This window comes from Momordica charantia, assembly GCF_013281855.1.
Source record: "Momordica charantia cultivar OHB3-1 chromosome 5 unlocalized genomic scaffold, Mcharantia_2.0 BLBB01000005.1, whole genome shotgun sequence".
NCBI classification, from domain to species: domain Eukaryota; kingdom Viridiplantae; phylum Streptophyta; class Magnoliopsida; order Cucurbitales; family Cucurbitaceae; genus Momordica; species Momordica charantia.
Genome location: NW_028275163.1, coordinates 7,313,519 through 7,336,002, shown reverse-complemented (window position 1 = coordinate 7,336,002; position 22,484 = coordinate 7,313,519). Strand labels below are relative to the sequence as shown.

The following is a 22,484-nucleotide window of genomic DNA, read 5'->3' as shown; positions in this document are numbered from 1 at the left end:
ACGAAACTTCCTTTTCTTTAATTAATGTTACTCTTCAAATCAACGCATTGTCCTAATTCCCTATTATTTGTTGTTTGTTACTTTGACAGATCATATTATTTCTTCAATTTTTCTAAATATTTCTAACCTTTTCTTTTTCCCTGCAGAAGCTCATATGTTATGGTGGCTTTACAGAAGTCTGTATACAAAGTTTAGGATCCCTCGAAGCCATGGCCAATGCAGTACTGATGAGATTTTATTCCTTTTTTAAGCCCTAAATTGATTTAAGTTTGAACAGATCCAAGCTTGAACCTACCTATAATTTTGGCCCTTTAATTTGTATACAAAGTGTCTGAGTTGGCAGCCAATCATTACTTCCCTTAAATCTAACCTCAGGCTAAATTCTAACTAATTTTAAAGTTTTTTTATACAAACTAATTTTAAAGTATAAAATTTAGTCTAAATTATAAAAAAAAATGTGCCTTAACTTTATCTTTGGTAAAAAAAAATACTATGTTTCAAAATGTCATCAAGCAAACATCCATTTCTATTTTAAACGAAAAGTTGACTTATCAAAATATGGAATGGTGTGACAAGTAACGTGGAAGAATTAGCTAGCATTACAACAAATTTGACTTTTAACAGGGTCGATTGTAGGTCTATCATTGTTTCTACTTGGGAATTTTTTTACCGGTCAATTTTGTTGCAATGTTATCTAATAATTCTAGGTAAGATTTCATGTTTAATTATCATGTCATTCTAGATTTTGATAGTCATATTTCCGTTCAAAATATTAACTTATGTTTATTTAAAGCGTATTTTTAAAACGCTTATAAATAGTCGATGATAGTATTAAAACATTTGAAATGACATAGATGTTTTTTAAACAAATGATAAAGATGAGGAATATGTTTTGTAATTTAGTCTAAAATTGACGTTAAAATTTTGTAAATAGAAATCCTTTAAAAAAATAATAAAATTTTAAAATGATAGGGATAAAATAAATAAAAATGGAATGTATGTATGTATAATTTTTTTTAGAATTAGCAAAATGCACTATTTGAGAGTACATGAACCAAACTTAACCCAAACACTCAACTAAAATAGTAAAAATTAATGAAATTCAAATTATTTCTTCTAACAAATAGTAAAAATTAAGAGAGTAGCTTGTGACCAATTTTCTGAATTAGCCATGGAACTACAGTAGAAAGCGGAAGCAGAATCTCACTCATAGAAGAGAAAAGAACCGTCCATAATCCCTAGTTACCTTCGACTCTGAGGTTGGATCTTCTCTTTCTCTTGCGATTGCGTGTTTAGCGAGCAAGAGATGGATTCCGACGACAGAGTTCCGGTGAGCCACCGACCGGAGTGGTCGGACGTAACTCCGCTTCCGCAGGATGACGGTCAGAATCCGATTGTTGCGATTGCCTACAGAGAAGACTTCCTTGAGGTCATGAATTACTTCCGAGCTGTTTATCGAGCAGATGAGCGTTCCCTTCGCTCTCTCCACCTCACTGCCGAAGCCATTGCCATGAATTCTGGCAATTACACTGTAACTCCTTTCACCCCCTTGTTGCAGATTTCTTGCCATTTCTTAACCTTCCTCTTTCGATGTTTATGATTTCCTCCCATTTATCTTCAAACCTGATGCCACTTCGAGAATTTTAATTATGTTGAGTAAATTATTAGGCATGAATTCATCATCTTTGCAAAACGTTATACTGCCATCTGCAAATTGTAGATGAGATTAGATAATCTTTTTCTGTCAATTATGAATCCCTATATCCAGCCGCCATTAGTACCATGGTCAATTAACCTTCTCAACACATCTCCTACAACAAAAAGAGTAAAGGTAAGACTGAAGAGAAGGGTCTCCTTGTCTTAAACCTTTTGTGGCCACCATTCTACTTTAGGTCTTCTATTAAGAGTATGAAAATATTTTGGTCCATATATACACCCTCTAATCCAATTAATCCATTGATTTTGAAACCTTATCTCTGTAGATTTTCAATTGGCTCTACATATGCTTTCTTTATATCTAGTTTAAAGGCCTGCCCTTTCTTGTTCCATATTTTATAATCTTCCACCACTTCATTTGCAATTAGAATATGATCTGTAATTTGTCTGTAATTTGGCTTAGCTTGTGGGTGTCCATATCTAGTTTTATCTTCTGATATAATACTGATATTACCTTTTGTTGCTGCAGATAGATAAGTTTTATATTAGTTTAGTTAATTTGTGTTAAGGCCAGAGTAGTGCAGCACTTGTCAATTCTGCCCTACCAACTAAAATTCAAGCTTCAATTACTTTCATTAAAGAGCTTGTCGACTTTTTAATTCAACCTGAATACAGATCATTCTAAAGCCTACTCTTGTTGTAATGAGCTTGTATAAAAGGTGGTTAGTTTAATTTTACCTTTGGAAGTAGGATAATGAAGTTCTTTCCTCTTGTAGGTCTGGCATTTCAGGCGTTTGATACTTGAGGCCCTCAATGTTGACTTACATGATGAACTAGATTTCATTGATGACGTTGCAGAATCTAACACCAAAAACTATCAGATATGGTCAGCATAATATGTGAATTAATGAGCTTGAAATTTTTTCAATTCTTTTCAAATTTTGAATCTTTTGCTTGATATTAGAGCTGCATTTAAGATAAAGAAAAGAAATTTTTTTTTTATTTATTCAAACTTAAATTATGAATGCATTGTACCTTTTTCCTTATGTTGAGTTATCGCCTTCAAACTATATGTACTACTTCATCTTTCTTTCAAGAGCTAGAAGTGCCACAAGCCTGGTAATAGAGCCGCCTTTCAATCTGTGTTTTTTTCATTAAGAGGTGGAGGTTCTTGCAGATAACAAAAATCTTGTTGTAGTACAAATAGGTTCTTTTTCCTTTTCTTTTAAAAGTTTGTCAGGAAAAAAGTGCAATAAACAGGAAGGGGAGGGATTATTACCTTGATGTACAATGATAGAGGTTGTCAAATGTCTGTCTAACATGTTAAATTTATGACCTAATAGGCAGTTATTTCATCCTCTCTTCCATCAGTAGTAGGCCACTGCATGAATCTTAGTGCGATATCTATGCAGGCATCATAGGCGATGGGTTGCTCAGAAACTTGGAACTGATGCTTCAAGCAAAGAGCTTAAATTCACCAAAAATATCCTCTCCCTGGATGCCAAAAATTATCATGCCTGGTCCCATAGACAGGTTTTATCTCCAATCTACTACAGTTTATTATGTTATCCTATATCTATTAAATGCAAGTTTGGATTTGTTTTATTGTATTTTTATTTTTTCGATCAAGACCTTATTTACCTGGTTTATTACTTTTAATGCAGTGGGTTCTTCAGGCACTGGGTGGATGGGAAGATGAACTTGACTATTGTCAAGAGCTCCTTGAGGAAGATGTTTTTAATAATTCTGCATGGAATCAGGTTAGCAACGTGTTTTTTATATGCTTCTTGATCTTTGATATTTAACCGGAAGAATTGGAAACGGAATAATTTGAAAAGGAAGCATTTGTAGATGTAGAAGCACTTTGTTAGGAAGAGGAGTATTATATTCGTATTTAACGAATAAGTTTGTCAAATTTGGGTGGTTGAATATATAGTGGGTTAGGGAGTTGGGGAATTTGGCAGACTTTGAAGAGTAGTTTCGGCAGAGTACCGGGCCTCTCAAAAGTGCTTGGAGCTTTATAATTTTCTTTTCCTATATCAATAATATTTTCTATTGATTTAAACTTTAACCTGTGGTTCCTATCATATTGTTATCAGTATTGGTCCTGGCCATCGATCAATTATGGCTGAAAATGTAAAGTTTGCTGCTCCAAACAAAGAATATTATGGAATCGATATAACTAATGACGACAAAGATATAGATATGGATTCAATAAGATTCTCAATAATCAGATTCTGAAGATGAATGGAAGCAACAAACAACATTGGAAATAAAAAGCCAAGCAACAATGAGGGAAGTAAATAGAATCCAATCGGGAAAAAAAAAAGGAAAAAAGCATCAAATATGAAATATGATCAGAACCAATAATGAGATTTAAACTTTGCAATCCAGGGCGGGTGGGGGGTTGTTGGATGATGACAGTCATTCTAGAATACACTGACAAAAACTCAAAAGTATGATGGAAACCTGAATGAGTAGGTCTGAAAGTTTTTTCATGTTGAGAATTGGGTGGCAATTAAAAAGAATATATGGGAACAAAACCGATCACGATTCTAAAAGCTTTGCAAGAGAGAAGTCTGGTTTGTTTAAAAACAAAGGTTGTTGAAATTAAGGCTGGACATTTGGAGAAGCGTTTCTGGCACGGCAGCAAGAAATGTGGCCAGAGATGAGAAAATGGAAGCATGTGGTTGCAATTAAGCTACGAGGTCAGTGAAGTTGAATATTTAAGGAGAAAGGCAGCACATATCCCCGTGGAAACACAAACTCTTTGTTAAGCAGACTACATGGACATATTTGGAAGAATCAAGGTTGAAACATAGCTGGCACCCATTTTAAAACTAGAGAACTGGGTCTCGGGTCGAGTGGATACCCCCCCCTGGTAATGAACTAAATAACAATGCCCTGAACACCTTCATCAGCTTCTTCCCACCGGCTAAGATTAAGTTCTACCACTTTATCAAATAAATTAAGATTAAACCTTCACAGCATGGATATTCTACTGCCATGCTCCAGAAGGATTAAATATTAAGAACTCATTTGTTTCTTTTTAGGTTCTTATTTTATATTGCCTTGTGCATGCCAAACAAAAGGTGCAAAAGCATCGAATTTATTTGGAGCAACGGAGAAACCTTGATGTTAATGGACTCGTCATTTTGTTTCCTAATAGAATTTTTATATGAGCTGCATGGAATCGGGGACATAATTATAAACTTTTCCTTGGGGCATGAAATTACTTCATTCTTTCATCCTGTAGTTTTGGTCAAGTATCTTGAAGTTTTCTTCTGGCACGAGTGCCATCTACTTTAAGGTTTTTTTTATGACTTTCGGTTTCAAACACATAATTGCCTTTCATCTGAAATTGTGAATGATGCTCTACCTTAAGTTAACCATTCTCAGGGCATCAGTTTAATCCTTTTTCCTCGTTGTATGTGTTGTTTGTGGTAGAGATACTTTGTAATAACCAGATCTCCCTTGCTGGGTGGCCTAAAAGCCATGAGAGAGTCTGAAGTGAATTATACCGTCGAAGCGATTCTCGCTCATCCCAAAAATGAGAGTTCTTGGAGATATCTTCGTGGACTTTATTCAGGCGACACAGACTCATGGATTACCGCTCCTCAGGTTTCTTCGGTATGCTTAAAAGTTCTGAAGGGTAAAAGTAACTATGTATTTGCTTTAAGCACTCTGTTGGATCTTCTCTGCCATGGTTTCCAATCAACCCAAGAGTTTAGAGATGCTGTTGATGCTTTGAGGATACCCGACCATCCATCAGATTCCGACCTAGCCAAAACCGTTTGCTTGATCTTGGAACGTGTTGACCCAATCCGAGTTAACTATTGGCTCTGGCAGAAGAGCAAGCTTCCTCAGTAACAGCAAGGCCAATGCATCAGCTTCTTTCAGCCATCGCAGGGTACATGTCCATTGTTGAGAGTTGGATTAAGACCCAAAGTTCTTGATAACCTAATCTTGAGGATTATATTCTGCCAGTAAAGATAACCCTCTGATTCAACGTGAACATATTTTTACCAAAAGTTTGTTTTTTTGCTGATTTGGTGAGCTACTCTATGATTCGCTAGCATACAGAAAAATATGTAATATTAGACCAATTTTTGTACATTTAATGTCAGTATAATTCCTATTAGGCATCTTTATGATAATCTACAGAATATCATATTATGTGGATTAATTATTATTATTACTATTTTTTTTAGTATAACATGTCGAGATGGGGAGATCAAACTCACAACCTCTTAGTTGGAGATAATATATGTCAATTATTGTTGAGTTATGCTCACCTTGACTTACATGGATTAATATTAATATCAGATATTAGGTCAAAAAATAATTTGGTCTCTATACTTGAGTAATGATTTAATCTCCGTACTTTAGTTTGTAACGGTTTAGTCTTTATACTTTTAAAGTGATAACAATTTAGTTCATTAACTTCAATATGTAACAATGTACTTTGAAGATTTAGCGATTTAATTTCTATCGTGAAAAATGTTGTTAAAGTTTAATAGAATTTTTTTATACATGTAGATCGATAAATTAATGAGATAAAAAATGTTTATAATTAAAATTTTTATATAATAAAAATTGACACTTAAATTTGAAGAGATCTTTTTATGATAATGACTAAATTTTGTTATAAATTTAAACTAAGAGACTAAATAGTTTTCTGTTTCCAATAATTTGAGATTACGTAGACTAAATTATTACAAAATAAAGTTCAAGAATTAAATTATACTTACAAACCGGGATGAAAATAATTATTTACCTTGATAATCATTGAAACAATAGTTTGTAATACTTTGGAGGATAAACTATGGTTTAACTCTCCTACCTTCCTCATTTTGCCCTTAGCATGTAGTTTGATTCAATTGGAGAGGTAACATTTTTACCTGTAATCTTTCAACGACTTCAAATCATTTTAATGAAATTGTCAACAATTAAAAAAAAAGTAGAAGTAAAATTGAATCACAAAATTAAAACCAATAACATAGAGATAAATTTTCCCAATAAATTACTAATATTGTAGTGTAAGACATGAATAAAAAGTCTAATATACCCTAGAATAGTAATATACGCGTTAAAATATATATCATTGATCAAAAGGTTAAAGGTTCTAACATTGATCAAAAGGTTAAAGGTTCAATCTCCTTTCCAATTCCAATGTGTTGAAATCAAAAAAAAATTCTTTCTATACAACAATGGCCAATCGAGATCCCTGAAAATCCACCTACCTATCCATTAACACGAGGTTATAGAAACAGGACCATAATTTAAGCCTTTTGTAAACCATTATGGAACCAAAAAGATAGAAATGCATTACTTGGGGTAAATCTGCGACTGAAATATTTCAATTCATACAAAAAGATGATCATAACTTTTTGGTGGAGCTTGAACGCTTCAATTTGGGAGATGGGCTTGAAGACTCCTTGAATGCTGATGGGCACAAGTCGCTTACACTGCAATTTCCACATTTGGGTCTAAGAGGAGTGCAAATAGTCTGTCCAAAACCCACCTATTTCACATCGCAACAATCAAGTACTAATAAATAAGTGCAGATGCAATACAAAAAGATGGTAATTACAGGGGAGAATGTTTCTTAACCCAGAATCCAAAAACCCAACAAACTTCATATCATAGGAAGCAAAAGAGCACAAGCCACCAACTCACTAATTGGTTGGAAATGCAGGGGTGCAAATCTAAACTGAAAAAACTAACAAAAACAATCAAACCGACTCAATTCGAAGTATACTTGTCAGTCAGTTTAGTCTTTAAAAGTATAAAATTGAGAGAATATTTTATTAAGATAGGTACTTTGGGAAGCAGCATAAATGATTACAAATTGCAATAAGAAGTTGCCTGGAGATCCAATTTGCAGACGCTTTGTGATTTCAGTACACCGTGTTTTCCCAAAGGAGTAAACAATCCTAGACATACATTATGTAAATACAAACAGGGATATGCAAGCACACAATTTTGACACGTTTAAAGGTATAAAAATATGAATGTTTTATGTGTAAAACCTATGGTATTGTGTTTTACCAAGTTAATAAGGACATAATTCTATTGAATAAATTGTATCGTGGTACCCAAAGCTGAAAGCAACTATTTGTAAACATCACATACCAGAAGAGTATTAATTGGAACCCATTCTTCCTTTGGCAGCCACAGTTCTAATGCCACTCTAGTTTCTTCAGGAGTGGATGTTTTCTAGCAAAGGAAAAAAGTGAGCAATTATAGCAATGCCATGTCTTGGAAACAATCTAGAAGAGATAAAATGTAGAGAAGGAAGGCAGTGAATTATCATGCAGAAAATACAAGTACTGTTTAGAGCCAACTTCAACGTAAGAAAGGATCAGCGTGCAATGACAAATCGTTATTTGCTTCAATGTGGTTAGAACTAAAGCAGGCTAATGCATTATCAACGACAGTCGCAGTGCTTGCTAACATGAAAATCCCAATTAGTTCGTTACCTACATTTTTCCAAGAAATTCCATAACACAGCTAAAGGCAAAATTTATTTTATAATACTACTATCTCCATTTCAAGGACATCAAAACATGATGCAGAAAATTCAAGGGCAATCATATGAGGAGGATGACTGCCAAAAATCGTTAAATCTATTGCAAGGAGAAAATAAGAATAGTAATAATTTGTTTTATTTGATGGAGATTACATGTAACACTGCCTCAAAATGTTTTATGCACTCTCAATTGTGGTGCAGCTTACTCCTGCTACCACGTGACAGTTTTTGCAACATTTGCAAAATTTTGAAGTTAGTAAAGCGATGAAATTGAAAATCTATAGTCAGAATCCATCCAAATTTATATACCAAGTGGAGTCAAGTAAATATTCCACGGTCACCTGTTTTGAGCCTTTTCCAGACACCCATCCAAGCCGATTGGAAATACGGTGCACGTGAGTATCTACACATATCCCCTGAACATCGTTCCATGCCATAATCATGATCTGCCATATACGGAACATGATGAAGAGTCATGAGAAAGCATCCTAGATAAATTCCTTCTTTTCTCACAATACACAATTGTCATACCAAATGTGCAATCTTAGGACCTATCCCAGGTAGTAGAAGTAGCTCCTCCAATGACCTAGGTATATCCCCACCATACTTTATAAGACATATTTTTGCAATCTTCTTCAAATTCCTAGCCTTTGTTGAATAAAATCCAACCTGCAGGATGGACACTAACGAACTCTAAATTTATTGACAGAAAATGGAACTTTCATTAAGGAAAAAACAATTGCAAGAAGTGCCCTAAAAAGAACAGAAACATCCATACAAAATATTACTACTTTCGTTAGATTTCTCCTCTTTTCACGTGATTCAAATGCAATGGAAAAATTTATATTGCCAAGCCATTGCTCAATAATTTCCAAGAGAATATACCGGGTATATCAAGCTTTTAATGGTTGCTTCATCAGCTTTGTCCATAGCATCAGCAGTAAGAAGGCCATTTTCTTGGAGACGTGTTGCTGCTCCTGCACTCCTGAAAGATCTTTTGTTAATTAAAGTAAATATTAGAAGAGAGAGCTTAATATACCTGGGAAACAACAAACGTAATACTACCCCAGGACCTAAAAGTTGGCCTTCAAAATATAAAATTTCTACCTTCTAATTTTATTATCATCAAGGAAAATTTATATATCTAAGCCTGTTGTTGCTTCTTGATGGACTTGCCTGCCCCAAAACAGATTTACTCATGCCAGTAGCAGACAGATTGAGAGGTCGATTTGTTACAGAGTGACGGTAGTGCAAGGTAGTTTTTACCAGGCTGTAACAATTGATAGTCGGGAAATCAGTAACAGGTGAGGCTAGGGATTAGAAAGGGGAGAGGTAGTCTGAATTATACAGTTGAAGAGCCCAGACCTCTAAGGCAGCATTCTCGTGAAATACTAGTTCTTTCTTTTCCTATCCTGTTTCCATCACTTCTGAAAAGGCAATTATTTTACATTGGAGTGGCATGACAGTTTGGAGCCAAAACTGTACTGATATGCCGCCCCAATCAAAAATAATTAAGCCAAGAAAACTGGAATTCAAAATTTTAGTTCCAGAACGTAAGTAAAGACCAGAATTTATTCAACTAAGTTTGTTGCAGACTTTCTTTCTGTTCTGCCATCAAAAGATACAGGATTTGATTGAAGGGGTGGAATTCTTAGACACCGAGAAAAATACACCATCAAACATATGGCAAGAGATGTTTAATGCTTAACAGAAAGCTGAAGCAGTAAAAGAATTTCCGAGCAACACATCCAACCCTCTTACAGCTACCAATGGCAGTAATATCTACTGTAGAAGCAGGGAAGGCAGTGTTTGAGTAATTTCTGACCTATGTTCTGTAGTTACCCAACTGTAAAGTAATTGATCTTTTTCTAGTGCATTTCACCATACACTGCTTGCTTTATTTAGAAGAGGAGGCCCCTATTACAACAAACTGATGAACTTTTGTTCTACTTCATGTTACTCGCACAGAAAATAATTATGTGAATCAAACCAAGAAACCACAAGGTCAAGATATAAATTGCCCAAAACTTCCACACTACAATTTAAAACTGATAATTTAATAGCTTGGTACAAGCAGTATCTATCAGCTAATTGTTGCGTTCAAAACTTAACTCAAATCATTCATATTCAAATATCTCTTACAATTGGCCATTTTAGTATTATATTAATATAGTCTATAAATCATGCATCTGGTCTGCATAGATTTTAAGCCAATTCAGAGGCCTGCAGGCCTCATCAAGTTAAACTCAACAAGGGCTGGCCATATGAACAAACTAGATGCTCATCTCTATTTTCTAAAAATAAGCCAACCTTGTCAACAAAACTCTGTGTAGGTTGTCCAGGTTTACTCACATGTTTGTCACTTAGTTAAGCAAGGTGTTACACAGGTGGGTTTTATTCTTTCAAGGCCTATTCTGCTTGGTTGCTTCCAAGGCTGACGACATTTGTTTGTTTCTTAAAAATCTCTATCAATCAATAATTTCAGAGTACAAGAACTTGCCATGAGTCACGTGGTCTTTGGTTTGGCTTGAGAGAAGAGAAGATGCCAAGACAGAAAATCTTCTTTCCTAATAAAAAGAAAGTAGAATCAGTAGTCATTAGGTTGTATAATGCATTAATGCTGCAGATATCAAATTAAATTTTATAATAAAAATTGGTCTTCTGTTATCAGTATGTAGTGCTTGCATGGTCATTGAGGAAAGGACAATCAAACATGTAGTGTTCCCAAAGCACCTTAAGCTGGCTCCTTGGTGCCCCTTCTTAGTCTTGGATGAAAAAAATTTGGTAACTAGATCCACCCACCCCCATCTCTATTATTCACAAGGTGTAATTTCTAAGGACCAACAGGGAACTGATTGGAATAACAAGCTGACCATGTCATCTTCATATCTGATTATTGATAAATTATAGATTTCACAGTGCATCAAAGAAATGAATGTTCATCCTAGAGATAGCATTAATGCATAATAAAGAAAGAATTTGTTCGGTATCAAGGGTCAAGATAGAGAGTAAAAGGTTAACAAGAAAATATCCATCGTGCCTTTAAAAATTTTAAGTAGAAACTTTAGATAATAATAGATCTTGAAAATAAGTATATAAAGCAAACTAAAAGTGGATGTGCGTTCGAAATCGAGATTTTACCTTGGGAGGAAGAGTACTAGCAGCTTGCCCACATCCCATGGTATCTACTGGTGCATCTTCAGAGGATCTCATTTCACGAATTCCTTCAAGGATTTTTTCCCAATTCACAGGTGGCTTACCTATATCCATTATCAATAATTCAACTTTATCTTAGGAAAAAAAACATTGATTTGATAAAAATAAACTACACACAGAAAATCCTTAAATGGTCAAAGATTCGTAACTAGCTTCATCTATTTCATTTGTTCTTGGAGATCAAACATTCCTCCCAAATGCAAGTTTTTTGTGTGCTCTTTATTATTGATGACCTCAATACAAATGAAAAAAATTAGAGAAGAAACTCTTCTTGCTATCTCAATTTTCAGAAAGGGCCTTGCTGCATCTTTGTGATGAATTATATAGCACAACTTGATGGAAACTTTGTTTTGGCCTTGTCTCTTGTCAAGACATGAAGCCAAACGTCATCATCTAGCTCTTTGACTTAAAGGGTATATTCTGTATTAATTTCACCAGCTACGGCCTCTGCATATATGGCATATTTAGTATATTGTACAGCTTGTAATTGGGATCAATAATCGGCCAATGATTGTGACTCCAACTTATTTGTATTATTCACACTCCTACAATAATCACCTTTCCTCTTTTCAACGGACCAACAAGGCCAAGAGCCTAAACCACCATTGTTTACCGCTCTCAAACCTTTATTGCCTCTCCCCAAATTGGCCAAGGAGTTTGTGGTTCCACGCTTCTATGGTCAAAGATTTAAGAACGCCAAACAGCAGCATTAGCTGTGGAATGTTTGCCTTGGATGAAATCGAAAATTTTTCAATGGAGAAGAGAAGAGTCTGGACAAGCTTTGAGATTTATTTTGCTTCGCTCTTCTTGGTATCTTATGCTAGGCTCCCCTGTAATTACTATTATCTTCTTTATTTTGCTTCACTCTCTCTTATTAAGCTTCATATACTTCAACGAAATCATTCTTATCACAAAAATAATGTAACAATAATGATATGAATCGTGTAACTACTATACTTCATTCTTCTTACATCAAGGATATGTGAATTTACAGAGGCGTACTTAAATATGAGATGGAAATAATTTAATTAATTACTTTAAGAACATATCTACCATAAATTAATAAAAACACTAACTCAAGTCCGTTAATAATATAATCCAATAAAATTTCCAAAAAAAAATGACCACCTCTAAGAAAAGCATTAAACGAAATGTACTCTTTCTTATCCACATCAACATTTTGTTAGATATATAGCATAAATCCCCCAGGCGAGAAAGCAAAAAATAAAAAGTTAGCACTCACCTCTTTCTGCAATGCCTTTTTGTCTAATTGGATTAGAAACTTCAATTCCTGTGACAAGAGGATCTAGAGGTGGAGGCTTTGACTTCCCTGCAGTACCACATAAAAAATAAAAAAATAAAAAAGTGAAAAAAACGATGAGGGAAGGGAGAGTGGGTGGCCGGGGAGACAAAGGTCCCACATTTTATGTGTAAAGCACGTGTCCCTTCTCTGTCTCTTTGCATGTTGGAGTCTAGGTGGTCGCACACACACTTGCATGTGTGAGAACAAGTTAAATGTGAAACTCAATTAACATTTTCATACATACTCAAAAGGTAATTTAATAAAACAAACTATTATAATTCTGTCAAAGCGGAGCATGTATTCCAAACAGGATTTCTTGTCCTAAATGTTATCACCAAAGGCTTGTTGATATTGACTAATTAGAGTGATTTAAAACCTCTCATCTCATCTCTAGTCCCTAGATTGGTTTGATACATTTGTTCTCCCTTGTACATCTTCTGGTGCACTATACTCATCTAGTATACATATAAAAGTGCACGAATCCAAGCTGCCGGCTGCCCTGCCAGCAGTGGACCGCACCTGGGGTTGGCTACACCTATGCCCTTTCTCTACAGGACAGGCGAACCCCTGGCAAGTAGGTCTAAGCCATTTTATTTTTGGTAGAAATTTTCTTTATCCAAATTCAAGATGGATCAGTTTTCCTAAGGTGACACCCTAAGTCTGCTAATGGCAATTTGGTGAAGCAAAGCAATCTTATGGTTTGATTTTTGAACATTTAACTAAATCTCCTTATTATTATTCATTATCTCTTGTAAAGAAGGAAAGGCATTAAAATTTAATTTATACACTAAAAGTATATTTATGCCTATCATATATTTTATTAGCGAACATTAAAATATTTCCTTATCTACTGTTACATTGTCCCAAAAGAAGATAAAATTGAATCCAGTCACGTATTCCATGCTATGTTATGATACATTTAATCTTATATTTCCAGTGTACAATTACTTTTTTATAAAAATGCTCTTCCCTTCATGAAACATCTTTTGTGTGCTTCTCACATCAAAGTGAACAAAAAGTACACCACCTTTGATTGCACTTAAAAACTAAAAATAAATATCAAGGAGAAATCTGTGCAGTATCCACATAACATAGTCCTTCAAAAATAAATTTTAAGAAATAACTATTTTGGGAAAATTATCTCATTTTCTTTTTCTTCACATGTGACTGTTCTCATAAATTGATATATAAATCATCCAGTAGAGCAATGCCTAAATTCAGACGTGCAAAAGTGTTACTAAGGTAAGAAATTACATGATCCAGGGGATTCCTTTGTTCTTTTGAATGCAAAATCTTCAATATCGGGAGGACAGCAGCGCTGTATAGGAAAAGTATTAAAAGCTTAAATTAAAAGGGCTTATAATCTTATTGAATGATAAGTTATATATGAATGTTCATAGATTGTGAGTGACAGCGAGAGTAAAAATCCAACGGGCAGAAATCAGGTGTAATGAAACAAACAAGAGTAATATGACTGCACAAACTTAATTTAGCAAATAACCAGCAAAAAGACTATCTGAAGCTAAAATAAAAACATTTGGAACTTAGAAGACGGAAAGAAAATGGTGAAGCTCTTACTTTAGCGTCGACATTAGGTTCAACTTGAGGCCCGCTATCTTGAACTTCCGCATTCTTTTTCACTCTTCTCCTCACGAATACACGAGTTTCAGACTCGGAAACGCCATTGGAAGACCTAACCCCTGAAATTCCTAAAAGAAGTGAAGACCCAGTTAGGAAAACCGTCGAAGAAAGCAAAAAAAAGGGAGACTGAAACATGATCGAGCTCGAGCAGCAGTTTCAGGACCTGAATGATCTTGAGGGAATTTGTTAGAGCTTGTTGGCAAGGAAGATAAACTTCCTTTGGACATACTTTTGCATGTAATTCGTCGTGCAAATGCAATCGGAAGCGTCGGGGTTGTAATTGCACAAGTAAGAAACATGGGGATCGGTAGAAGAATCCAATTAAATAACAGGTTCCAAATTTTTGCTTTGTGGAAGTCCAAGATTGGCTTCTCTAATAACAGGTCTCTCAAATGGAAATAGAATGTTTTTTTAGTAGGCTAAATTATTCCAAATGCACAATTTTTAGGTTTGATTCGAATTCACGGCATTTTGATTGAGATAGGTGTAACCTAGGTTAATTACAACTTTTAGGTTAGCTTCCATTATAACTTTTAAAAAGCTTCGCATATATCTTCATCTTGGAACTGATTTAATATATCAATAATTTCATTATTAAAACGAATGAAACTTGTCAAAAAAAAAAAAACAAAAACAAGTGTGTCTTATTTATGCTGATGGCATACCGTACCGTATTGTGTTGAACACTCACAAAAATCGTGGTCTTGACATGGCTATCAATGATGAACACATGACTTTTTATAAATGAATTGCATGTATCAATAACCATTGTGAAACTAGCAATATCGGAGGGTAAGCTAAATGAATGATGAATGTGTCTTACCACGTAGATAATTGTCTTCATCTATGTCCCCCACAATAACGATAAAGTGATGGTCTAATGGTTATTAGTATTTGCCAACGAGAAGAAGGTAATTGTAAGTAGCTTCAAGTACAGAACAAAATATTGGTGGAAAAAAATCCTTTCAAGTACAGACAATTGAAATAATATTTTAAAATTCAAGGACTTTTTTTTACCAAAAAAATCAAGGACTAAACCAAGGTTTTTAAGCCAAAATAATAAACAGAAACATTTAGTGAATCTAGAGGAAATCAAATAATGAATTTATTTATTTATTTTTAAACAAATAAATGAAAAAAAATATATGTGATTGAAAAAAAATGCTGTATTCTAAGAAAATAAAAAACTACTTCAACCATCCCCCATCAACAAAACAATGATATTCAACTTTTGATTTACTGAATGTTTAATTTACAGTAATAGTAAGGAAAAATCCTCACAAAATTGACAAGAAATCAAAGAAAAATTATAGATTATACAACCAAAGAAGCAAAATAAATGCTTCACTGACTAAACCACTCCCATTCTAACTTAGGCAACTCCATTAAAAACATAGACTTTGTGATAAAAATTTTACATAAAACTTGATTGTGTTGTAATCAAAGGCACCTGCACCATGGACTTTACTGCATGGTTTCTTCAAGAGCTTGTACTGTTTTTCCATTCTCTCACTTGAGAAAGAACTTCCAAATGTCTCGGTCGGTCATCTCCTTCACCAAGTGAGCTCCAAAAACGCCTTCCTCATCGACCAGACTCCTCAAATGCCTCGCTCCGCTGTTGAAACCGACGTAATTCTTCTTTGTAGCTAAGTATAGCACTCCATATGGTGGCCTCACACACTAGTTTTAAACAAAAGAGACGAGTTTTCGAAGGGATTAGATGTTTATTTACACTTCGACAAAAAGTACTGAAGTCACTTCAAACTTACTCTTTTTATAAGCGCGTATAGTTTCTTCAAAGAGTTGAGAGAATATGGAATTTCTGCCATTAAAATGACATCATATCCACCTTCTCCTTGATCGGTCTCGCTAGCCCTCTCCCATGCTCGGCTTCCCGATAATTTCCTCGATCTCCTTGAGGAAGACTCATGGCCGATGATGCTGCCATCTTGACTGCTGCAACCATCCATAAAATCTTCTTCAGAGAAGCTCAAGCTCATTCCAGTAGGAACTTCAAATCCATCACCCCTGACAACAGATAAGACCGTCGAGAGCTCTTCCCAATCACCGGCATAAAAATGTACCGACGGGGTCAAAGTGTGTCTGGACGGAGTTAAGGGACTCTCTGGCTGTCTGCTCTGCCTGTCCCGAGCTTGTTCGAGATTAGCAAGAACGTTCGGTATGGTTGTGCATCTAACAGTTTCTGCACTGAGGTCTTGAAAGTGCACAATGCTTGCTCCCTGTATGAAGATTGAAGAAGATATGAGGTACATGCACAGTTCCTTCAAGAGTAAAATATACTGCTATGGTATCACTTCTATATAATTATACAACAAACAGGCTTCAACTATCACTTCCTTCTAAACCAGCAAAATTTCAGTCCCTGTTTCAACACTATTAATTTGATATATTTATGGCTTCAGCAATCAATGCTTAAAAGCCACTAGTTAACCTCCTCTGTGAACAATCTCCAGTACTATAATATTACAAACTGCAACATGAACTTCCATGATTTTGTATTTCACAGCAGATCCACGAAAAAGACATGGACTTCTATGATTTTCATTCGGAGACACCCTTGAGTGCGATGTAATAATGTCCTGGTCATTTGTTTTTTGATACCTCGAGTATTTTAACCAATTATGCGACCTCGATTAATCTCACAAAAAACTATCTAGTTGTTAAGAAATTCTAAGTAGTCACTATGGAATTTGAACTCATAACCAAAGTCCGTTTAGTTTTTTAATTTGCCTCGTACTATTAGGCCACCGTGGTGGTTATGTCCTCACTTGTTATTTTACTCGCTCTAACCATTCATACCTTACCAAGAGAAAACTAAATACCATTAGTTGGAATAGGAAAGTTGCAGTCTATTTACTGACTTCTCTCCAGAGAGAGCGGATTTTTTTATGTACAAATACTTTTTGTTTCGTACTCGAGAAAGTACAATATAAGACTAATTGAACATCCGAATACTAGTACACAAAACGAATAATTGAGAACCAATAACAAACCATGACAATATATCATAATCAAAATCATAGTATTAATAACATCTAACAGTCTCCTAACGCTGCTCCGGTCAACCAAACTTGCATCCCAGTAGCAGAAGTCCTAGTCTACAGTGTAACTTTTATAATAAATAAAACAATGGTGAATATATAACATATATTATTTAGAAAACAGAACTCTACATTTATCTAAGTAGAATAATTTGTAAGAACTACAAACTTCTGTACATTTCAATGAAAACTTTTTCACACAACTTGAACGAAATTGCAGTTAAAAGCATCACAATAGTAAGAAAATAAGTGCAACATAAAAGTTACTGAAATGAGAACCATTAACATATTCAACTAGTAACAAACACGGTGCATACCGCTAAACAACATTAAGGATAGAGACGGATAAGAGATGGTTAAAGGTACCTTGAGGCAAGCAAAAACCCCAGGAAGTCCATAGCTACAACCCAGCTGCAAACCACCAACTAAAGAGGTTAGCTTAATAATCATAATATACCAGTATTTGTGTCGAGGAGACAGATTCATAAAAACATATGGATAAATCATGGCGAAAATCCAGAATTTTTAGTTAATAAACTAACAAGATTTGTTTACAACTTCTTCCTAAAACTCAGGTTAAAAGTTTACTTAATGGATAATTACCTCAAGTACTCTTTTACCCCTAAAGCTCAGCTGTCCGTCACGAATCTCGTGCTTCAGGACATTAACAAGATCAATGGAACTGTCCCAACATTTCAGATAACCTACAAAATAAGGATGTTACAATCTTAAAAGCACATGTAATATGTTAATGTTAAGTTAACTAACTGGCTTCGAGACAGATATTTTTTAAAAGAAAAACTAGATTTGTAGTTGTTATGAGTGTAGAAGGATGCATAAATGTACCTTCAGGCTTTGAAGATACGGATTCTGAGTTATTGAAGCCAATTATATCGGCAACGCTAACTCTACCCTGGAGAGAAGGATACCAATTAGCATAAGCAAAGAACTGTCCAGTTCTACCTTAAGATTCCATTTTATCTTTTCCTAGTTATCTTATTGGAAGACTGGAAAACTGGGTTCATGTAAATAAAGTTTCACAGGGACAGATAGCAGGCAACTAACCGGCGAACAAGTGAGTAGAACAGAAAAAACAAATGAAAGAAGTACCTTAAAAACATTGAGACCATGCAAATCTACATTCTCCCCTGCATATTTGTACGGATGAGCTGTCTGAAAAGAAACAGAAGGAAATGTTAAAACCTATACACAACATTTGACCTGCTCCGATTCGGCATTCCCAAAAGCAGGTCTTAAGATGGAAAAAGAAACGGAAGGGTTAAAACAACCTAGAAATTGTTGGTTAAGTTTCTAAAATTGTTTTTCCATAATTATGTGAGATGCTTTGCAAGAACAGGAAGACAAGTATAAATGAATTGCCTTTGAAGGGAGAATCTCAACGGCTGGTGAGGGAAGATGGACATCTCTCTCTGAAATGGACGGAGTGCTGTGGCTTCCTTTATCTTGGGGCACCAAGCCAGGCAAGCATTGAGCAAGTAATGATGGAGCTCTCATTATATTTGTACCTTAAGGAATAGGAACTAAAAGATACCTGCAGCATTGAGATGTCAATGTCAAGTCAATTAATAAACAAGCACTGATTTCAATCCTCATCAAGGATAGTATTCCGACTGAAACCAGAAACCTCATTACAAACAACCAAAGTTCATTTTTCGATAGAAATAGAGCTTTTATTTGTGACAGGGAAGGTGAAGAATTCCCTAAAAAGCCAAGGTGATTAAAAGAAAGTATCCCAATTAGCAATAAGTATCAAAACATCATGTTACGAAAATCTGTAGACAACCAAGGAGAAGACTAGTTGATCCCTATCAAGACAAAATGAAACTGCCATTTGACTAGGGGAGGCTGATCAAGGAGAAGTTGGTAATCAGCTTATCAAATCCAAGCAAATGGTAAGTAATTCTGCCACCATAAAATCTTTCTGAATCCATCTATTAACTTCATAATTCATAATTTCTTTAAAAATGCCTCTTTTGTTCATAATCTTCTATAACCACAGGGAACGCTCCCCCACTTCACATTTCTTACAGGATTTTGGCACTTGGAGCAAGGTCAGAAAAGATATTGAACAGCCGTTCTAAATTGGGTTGTCAACCAGGATCAGATAAATATTAAAGTTGCCTCTTTCCTCTAATATAAATCTCTTATTTCTACTTTTCCTACCAAGGACGAAACTTCGTGCTTAACCAAGCATTCAGTCATACAAGCCAAAGCAACCATTTGTTAGAAAGAAGAAAGCTCAACGGAGACACAATAAAGGCCCCTAATTAAAGTTCATAACAATAAACATCTGCGTAATATGGTGAGCAAAATTGTTCTCCACCCAAAGAAAAACTAACATAAAATCATCTAGCTACCATAAAATGGAATTGAAGTTGCATCTCTTGCAAAATCTAGTAATTTAACCTTGCAGCTATATACATACAAGAAAAGCATTGGTTAGCTATCATCCCACTTGAGGAGACCAATAATCCAAAGAATGACCAGACGGAAAAGCTTATAAACATCAACAAATAAATGACAGGATGAAATCAACTTTGAAAAGATATCTAAATCAAGAAGAAAAGAATAAACTTCTTCCAGTGATCTAGATTAATTTTCATCCTTAACTCAAACTTCTACTTGCTTACTCAAATGCTCAATTGTATAGACAAATTTTGTAATATATACACATAGAACATACAGATCAGATAATAAGAAAAAAAATTGAAATATCTGCATTCTTTGTACACCAAGAAATTGTACTATCATATGAAACTGTACAGCAAGTACCACCCCATATCTTCAATGCTAAGAGTTCAAATTGAAATTAAAATACGAAGATAAGACATTTATAAAACCAAAATAGCAACCAATTGACGTACGATCTTCCTTAAAAGGACATACACCAAGTCACCAACCTTAAACGCTGATAGACGACCAAACATTTTTCCTTTAGGAAAAATTAAGGACAAGGAAACAAGAGTTGATCCATTAACACTGGGAATCCAAAGTAACGTCCAATTTCATGTAAAGTTGTACACATAGAGGTTTGAAGATCTAAAAAAGGAAAGGACAAAATCTCACCCACCACTTTATATCCTATGGATACAGATACAGCAAACAGTGAAGTTGCCCAACAAACACTCAAACTGGAAATTCAATCTCCATATCGTGAAAATCCACCCTGAAAGCCGAGCTCTTCGAGGACAATCAAGCATGGCAACGATTAAAACCCCAGAAAATTGATCTAAACAGTTCGATTACTCGACCAAAATTCCAAGAAAACCGGCACCCAGAAAACAAAATTACAGGCCCCCAATATCAGAAGAACGCAAAATCAATTAAACCCAATTCTCCAAATGCGTTAAGAACACAATCCAGCAAACCAGATTGAAAAAAGGAAAAACCCCATTGAAAGCAGAGAAGGAAAGCTACTCACCCACGGAGCTAATTGCAATGGCGAGGAAGAAATCCCGAGAAATTATGAGACGATCGAGGACCCAGAAGCGTATTATAGTCAGAGATGTGAATATGCATGAGGAAACTAAACTCTGCAATTTCACAGAAAAAGATATATCGGTTTCCAATCAAAGTCAAAAGAGAATACAACGTCAAGAAAGAAACTTTCGCAGCTGAACAGAGCGAAGCTTCGATTCAGACCTGCACACCAAAAGCTGAGCGTCCACAGTAGCCCTCCAAGTTCACGATATTTTCGAATTTACCCAGATGGGTCGCGAATTGCTTTGCTTGACTGGGCTGAGGTGCCACCTAACCTCGGTAATTAAAGGGAAACGGGAGGGTATTTTCGGTAGAGGGGTCTGATTGGGGTAATTCGGTCCACGTGTGAAGGTTGAAGGGTGAGAAAGGGAGAAAGCGGCGATTCGGTCTGTCGTTTCATTGGTATCTTCGCCAGAAGTTGTACGTAGATTCCCTGCCATTTACTCTCTGGTTGCCACGTGTCTCATGGTGAGTGAGTGCTAGCTTTTGGGAAAAAAATATTAAATCATTATGAATTTTGGACTAGTAATTTTATAAAAGAAAAGAAAGTTAGAAGGTAAGAATTTTCTTTACGTTTTTAAATAGTTTCTCATTCTAATAGAATTTTGATGTAGAAAACTTATTTATCAACAAAAAAATTTTTAAAATAATTTTCAACCCTGCAAAGAGTTAAATATTCTAATTTTAATATGATATTGCAACGTAATAAAAGAGATATTATCGAGTTAGAAACATTAGTGTGACGTTCGTGTCTAAAAAACAATTTAATAACTAAGTTAGGGATTGTGTAGAGATTTTAGTGTAGAGGTTTACATTGTTGTCATTATGGGTGGCGAAGATTCTTTTTAGAGTGTCTGGAAAAATTGATACTGATGCATCATACTAAGAACCTAGTACTTAGTAGAGTGTTATTTTGTCCCGGTAATTGGTCCTTAATTTTTCTTACAAAATTTGCTATAATGTGACAAATAGCTAAGTTAATGACATTTGAGGCCGTGTAGGAAAGAATGAGTCACAATAAACTTAACCTCAATTAATTAGTAAAGATATATCATGCTCTGATTTTGGAGACAATAGGCGAATAAGATGACTTTGGTCATTAAAAACATTATTAAAGGGCTAAGGATGATTTGAGAGTTGGGCAAATTTATAGCTCCAACAATTAGGTTGAGTTCCGAAAATCACTTAACCCAATTTAACTAATAAATATCTCTTACAATAATCCAATAAAAATATATACATGGATTTCAAATAAAAAATAAATAATTTTGGAGCTGTTCAAGCTTTATTATATGCTGTATATTTATTATCGGTTTGAATGGGAAATTGAGTTTTCATGTGCGAAATTTCTCTCTGAACCAATCTGCCATTTTATAAGCTCTTTTAAACTTATAATATTGGTCATACCTTTTAGTTTTGACTTGGTATATTATCTTATTTCTCGACTCTTGGAATTCAATTAGCTGTATTAATTTTATATGTATTGTTTTCTATTTTCAGTGGGTGTGGGAAATCTTGGTAGTGCATGTCAATATTTTTTAGGTTTCGTTAAAAAAAATCTTAAAAAATCGTA

The 22,484-nt window shown here is 34.9% G+C and overlaps 3 protein-coding genes across 10 annotated transcripts; 1 reads left to right on the top strand and 2 right to left on the bottom strand.

Annotated features, from left to right (window-relative positions):
• Positions 1-1,144: 1,144 nt before the first annotated feature.
• On the top strand, positions 1,145-5,866 carry FTA (farnesyltransferase A). The gene is made up of 5 exons (XM_022289506.2): positions 1,145-1,531; positions 2,433-2,542; positions 3,069-3,189; positions 3,321-3,416; positions 5,104-5,866. Exons 1-5 carry the CDS (start codon positions 1,307-1,309, stop codon positions 5,524-5,526), a joined length of 975 nt encoding a protein of 324 aa, XP_022145198.1. The 5' UTR covers positions 1,145-1,306; the 3' UTR covers positions 5,527-5,866.
• Positions 5,867-6,739: 873 nt separating this feature from the next.
• LOC111014717 (endonuclease III homolog 1, chloroplastic) lies at positions 6,740-14,724 on the bottom strand. 7 transcript variants are annotated; one of them, XR_015791036.1, is made up of 13 exons: positions 14,512-14,724; positions 14,286-14,416; positions 13,962-14,025; positions 12,648-12,734; positions 11,330-11,448; positions 10,689-10,755; positions 9,074-9,165; positions 8,720-8,857; positions 8,530-8,634; positions 7,792-7,875; positions 6,989-7,180; positions 6,870-6,899; positions 6,740-6,831 (listed from the first exon to the last, which is right to left on the bottom strand). XR_015791036.1 is itself a non-coding variant. In XM_088124566.1 (12 exons), exons 1-11 carry the CDS (start codon positions 14,645-14,647, stop codon positions 7,037-7,039), a joined length of 1,167 nt encoding a protein of 388 aa, XP_087980692.1. In that variant the 5' UTR covers positions 14,648-14,724; the 3' UTR covers positions 6,740-6,899; positions 6,989-7,036. The 7 variants fall into 7 exon arrangements, 4 of the variants coding, with proteins under 4 accessions (XP_087980692.1, XP_087980693.1, XP_022145215.1 ...); XR_015791037.1 differs by having other exon boundaries at positions 6,870-6,895; XR_015791038.1 differs by having other exon boundaries at positions 6,870-6,883.
• Positions 14,725-15,554: 830 nt separating this feature from the next.
• Positions 15,555-21,160, bottom strand: LOC111014735 (S-adenosyl-L-methionine-dependent methyltransferases superfamily protein). 2 transcript variants are annotated; one of them, XM_022289539.2, is made up of 9 exons: positions 21,074-21,160; positions 20,853-20,964; positions 18,791-18,962; positions 18,521-18,583; positions 18,257-18,323; positions 18,014-18,114; positions 17,777-17,821; positions 16,118-16,588; positions 15,555-16,028 (listed from the first exon to the last, which is right to left on the bottom strand). In XM_022289539.2, the coding sequence occupies exons 3-9, from the start codon at positions 18,923-18,925 to the stop codon at positions 15,858-15,860; spliced, it is 1,053 nt and encodes a 350-aa protein (XP_022145231.1). In that variant the 5' UTR covers positions 18,926-18,962; positions 20,853-20,964; positions 21,074-21,160; the 3' UTR covers positions 15,555-15,857. The 2 variants fall into 2 exon arrangements, with proteins under 2 accessions (XP_022145231.1, XP_022145230.1); XM_022289538.2 differs by lacking the exon at positions 21,074-21,160 and having other exon boundaries at positions 20,853-21,053.
• Between the last annotated feature and the right edge of the window lie 1,324 nt (positions 21,161-22,484).